General features: G+C 43.2%; 1 protein-coding gene across 1 annotated transcript; it reads right to left on the bottom strand.

The window, feature by feature from the left end:
• Window positions 1-443: 443 nt before the first annotated feature.
• LOC310805732 (metalloprotease TIKI2-like) lies at window positions 444-4571 on the bottom strand (the record flags this gene model as incomplete). The annotated part of the gene is made up of 3 exons (XM_083671532.1): window positions 4191-4571; window positions 552-1121; window positions 444-458 (listed from the first exon to the last, which is right to left on the bottom strand). The coding sequence occupies exons 1-3, from the start codon at window positions 4446-4448 to the stop codon at window positions 444-446; spliced, it is 843 nt and encodes a 280-aa protein (XP_083527658.1). The 5' UTR covers window positions 4449-4571.
• Between the last annotated feature and the right edge of the window lie 232 nt (window positions 4572-4803).

The raw sequence follows: 4803 nt of genomic DNA, 5'->3' as shown, positions 1-4803 counted from the left end.
GCCCACACTTTCACCTTCCCTCATTCATTTCACACTCCCGTCTCTCCACCTGACGCCTCTTTGGCCGATTCAGCTCACATCTCTGTTTGTTTTGCGGGGCCGAGGCCGACATTAATAACTCTAAAACCGCCTCAACAGACAACTTCTAATCACCACTCTCTGTCTCCCGCCATTGTCTTCTTCCACATCCCCCAACCTCTCCTCTCCAAATATGGGAGTCTTCCACCCCCAAACCCCGGTACACATATTACATAACCTCCCCTATTCCCAGAGCACTTCTTATGACCAGAGCTCTATATAGGGAATATGGTGCACTACATTATGTAATATATATATATATATATTTATACACACACATATATATATATAAATATATATATACATATATATATATATATGAAGTGGAAGATTCTGTAGTCTGCCTTTGTTTGTATGTGAACCCACTACTGGTTTCTGGCCTACAGTATGCAGGATTTAGGATGTCATTTGAGAAGTATGAGAAACATCTGAGACGTATGGGAAACATTTGAGACATTTCCTGTGGGTCTTACCTGGGAGAAGTTGAGGCCGTTGAGGGGGTGACACTGTTCCTCCACGCGCTCCACCGCGCCCGTCCTCTTCCTCATCCGCTCCGCCTCCTGGGCCAGAAACAAGTCCAGCACGGGGGTGCCCCGCGAACGCACGTCCGACTCCGTCAGAGAGTTCACCATCAGCATCACCCACACGGGCCTCTTCCTCTCCCAGTTCCCCGCGATGGCGTTGAAGAGGTAGTCGGCGTAGAGCCCCCGCCCTCGCTGGTCCGGCGTCATCCAGTAGGGCATCATGTGTTTGATGTAGTCCAGGTGGCGTTTGAGGCGGCGGTAGAGGTCGTGGGGCAGCAGGGTCTGGAGGTTCTCCCCGTGGGGCAGCAGCTGGCAGTTGGTCAGTTTGGAGATGGTGAGAGGGTCGGTCAGGTCCAGCTCGAAGAAGACGTTGTCGCTGGTCTGGAAGGCCCGCTTGGAGTTGTCGGGGATGAAGTCCCACACACGCGTGTAGGGAACATGGATGGTGCCGAACAGGTAGGAAGGGGGGTAGGGGGCCGGCCGCTTCATAGTCCACAGGAAGGAGTTCATGTCACTTTGCTGGGAGGCGGGATGGGGGGAGGGGGGGGAGAGAGAAAGAGAGAGAGAGAGATTCCGACAATCATCATCATCAAGTTGGACACTGACACTTCACTGACACTTCACTCAAGGCAATAGCTATTAAATAGATGTGGGGCAATGTAATGAATGGGTTTAAATGCCATCTGAAGATAAAGGCCGGGGACAGAATGAGACCCTGTCTGCTTTCACTCTCTCTTTCGCTCTTTCTGCTGTTCTGAGGCATTGAGTTTATAGCGAACCCTCCTCCCTGTGAACAGACCCCTGTGTATTGTTGAGGTGCATACCTCCACTGCCAATGCCTCTTTGGAGCCGGGAAACATTTCAAGGGTTGCTACAGCAGTGTAAACACACTGAAGTACATAAAACTACAACCAACTCAAGTTTTTTTTTTTACCAGAACAGATACAGCCGATGCATATACAGTACTATATTTGTGCTTAGGCCTTCACAGCGGTTCACCATGGGTATCTGGTGTTCACATACATGAAAAACACTACCTGTTTTTGTTCAAATTGCAACGTATTTTTTATTTGTCCATTTCCTATAGTTTATTAACATTCCAGGGTTTTCCGTCATGCATGCTCTTACTCCGAATCCATTCATATAGACCTGAGCACTGGCGGCAAAATATGCCGATAGCAACCACCGATACTGTGTGAAATAAGGATAAAAACGAGAAAAACGAAAAACAAACAGCTTGACAATAACTTGATCCAAGTGAGCAGATATAAAAGTAGCATTATGGTTAGATTTATTGCCCTGCAAACCCATTATGTAGACAAACGTAATTGTGACATTTTAAATGATTGCTTTGTTGTTTCAACTATGCATTAGTTTGAAATAACCAAATTAATAATTATTCATAGGCGTTGACAAAATATTTGGACCAAATAAACATCTACGTCAGCGTCATTAAACCAAATGGAAAACCTGACCTATTGGGGAGAGGATGCAATTAAACATTTTGGTAATTAGCCTACTGTTACCCATTGCAAATATTTACTGTAATTCAATTATATTTTCCTCGGTTGCAATAAAATGATAGCGTTGTGCTGCCAATGGGCATTTGTTATTTCAGAAAAGCTTTTTGAAAGGATTGCCAAACCTGCCTAATGAGATATTATTGCTCTTGCGGTGGTTATCATCATAATCCATTTTATATCTGCAATATATTTCTGGCACGATCTTCGGATTGTGAAAATGAATATAGAATATGATGTTTATTTTTTAAATATCTGCATATCATTTTTACATTATGCAAGAGGTTATACTGAAAATGATGAACACTTTATTTAACCCCCATTTTCACATAGGCTACTCAAATGCCTCGGTCGCATTACTTTACAGACGGTCTCTCCGCATACTATTTTGGAATATTTTGTAGCATTTTTGCATGCAACATTTGTCAATAATCAACTCCCCAAAGTTTGTAAATCAACCTCTGACTTCTTTCCGATCGAATAAAAATAGAGTTGCAGTCTGGTCTCCTCATCCTGACCGAGCCGAGCCCGACAGTAAAGGCCTCTCCTATGCAGGGTTTTCTACACAGCGTTCGCGCTGGAGAACTGACGCGCACAGACCCATTTTATTGGGTAATTACTTTTAACACAAAACAGAGAGCTCTGTACTGACGTATTACAAATCACATGAAGGGGGAGCAGCATGCTGTACAGTTGATCTTTGACAACAAGTCCATTATCGCACAGATGTAATGATATACTGTAGGCCCTAGTTAAGCAATAAGCCTATATATCAACTCCTCCCTGGTGACCCCTTTCATATTAGGCCTATGCATTATAACACATTTGCATTGTATTAATAAGTTAACCTCATGTTGCAGTTTTAAAAACGATAATTAGACCAGTGCCGAGGTCATGCATGTTTCAGTTTTGATATATTGCATTAGTATTTGGGAATGTGTACCCAAGCCAGCGCGCGTGCTGCACCGACTCTCTTCAGTCATGATAGTAATTAGGTTTGCCTTCATCCTCTGATTCCCCTCAGCTGATAAATTCACACTGGGAGACAGACAGACGGGAGACAGACAGACGGGAGCGACAGCGACACTGCCTCGGCGCGATAAAAGAACACTCAAATTAATTGAATTCGAATGGGCGCACTCCCTTCTGTGATATGGAGCCATTTCAGAATTTTTGCAAATATGCCCGATAACTGTTTTCAATGGGTCGCGTTTCATTGAAACGTGATCACTCTTGAAAGGTCAGTGAAACTTTTCCAAATAAATGTATGTGAAGTCAAGTCACCCGTAGGTGTTCCCCGTTTTCTTTTGTCACATAAACAGCCATAGGGTTGGCGAGCAGGAGCGATATTTCGCTTGGCAACTGCCTTCATTTCGAAGGCCCAGATTTCTGCGCGGAAACTCAGGAATATGTCAAGTAACATAAAGGTTTTCTGAATAAGGACTACCAGTTGCTGCAAGTGCTGATTGTAAATTGTGTTTTAGTAGGTTTTAGTAGGCTATAGCCTAATAGGCCTTATATCCTATAGGCCTACAATTCTTATAGGCCTTAATAATGGATTAGTTATATAATACTATTATGGTTTTAAAAAAAATAACAACAACACATTCTACAATACTAATATTATTAACAATAACAATAACAATAATAATATAAATATTACGTTAATAATAATATGAGTAATCATAATAATAAATGACTGTTGAGTTTTGTATAAACTGATTGATTTAATAATTAATAATGTTGCTATTAGCCTGCTGTTCATAATGGTATCATTGTAAGATACATGTCAATGTTTTCATGGAAATAAAACTAATATAGGGCCTATGTCTATGGGACAGTAGCTACTGACTCTTTAGTTGTTAAACAAACCTCACTTGACTGCCAATACCTCGCTGATTTCTTCAACACCATAAGGCAACAAAATATAGTATTTACTTAACTCAGAAATTTGAGATTTTGTCTTATTATATGTTGTATTGTGGCAGTTGTAACATACAGGTACACCTTTTTTCAATTAAATAAAAAAAATAACCATTCCAGGACATCACCACCGGGCACAACTCACCGATTTCGGTGTGTCACATTGCCTCGGTCGCTCGCGGGCGTCCCGGGGTGCGACAGCATGCAAGAAAGCGCTCAGGAGGACCCATCGAAGTCCTGGCGGACACATCATCTCGAGATGAGAGTAGAGTGGTGTTGACAGTCTGTCGTTTAGACCTCTTCCCCCTCTCTCTTTACTGTCCTTTTCCTCCTTGTCTGAAACAATACTGTAGGCTACCGGTGTCGGGGTTCGGCTCACATGTGCCGTTCGGACGGAGGGCATGGACCATTCCGTCTCTCCGCCATATCCCAAACCCCGGATTTTTTACGGCTTTTTGCGTTTACTTTCACTGTCTGTTTTCACTCGGCGCTGTCCTTTCGCAGTAACCTATTCAGCAGTTGCAGGGGAAAGTTTTCGCAGTGCGCTCTGGAAGTTTGAAGCGAGTTGACGGGAGGAGGAGGTGGAACGCTTTGAATATTTCCCCCCACTGCTTACTTTAAGAGGAGGGGAGAACAGGTTGCGTGGGGCGAGGGAGAGTACAGGTTTGCGTGTGAGCGAGAGATCATATGGTGAGATGGAGTTGGACACAACTGTAAATAAATTAAGTGAGGAAAAACCATGGACTAATATAGATGAT

This window comes from Argentina silus (genome assembly GCF_951799395.1).
Source record: "Argentina silus genome assembly, chromosome: 6".
Classification (NCBI taxonomy): Eukaryota; Metazoa; Chordata; class Actinopteri; order Argentiniformes; family Argentinidae; genus Argentina; species Argentina silus.
The sequence above is the reverse complement of the archived record's forward strand: the minus strand, read 5'-3'. Positions and strand labels throughout refer to the sequence as shown.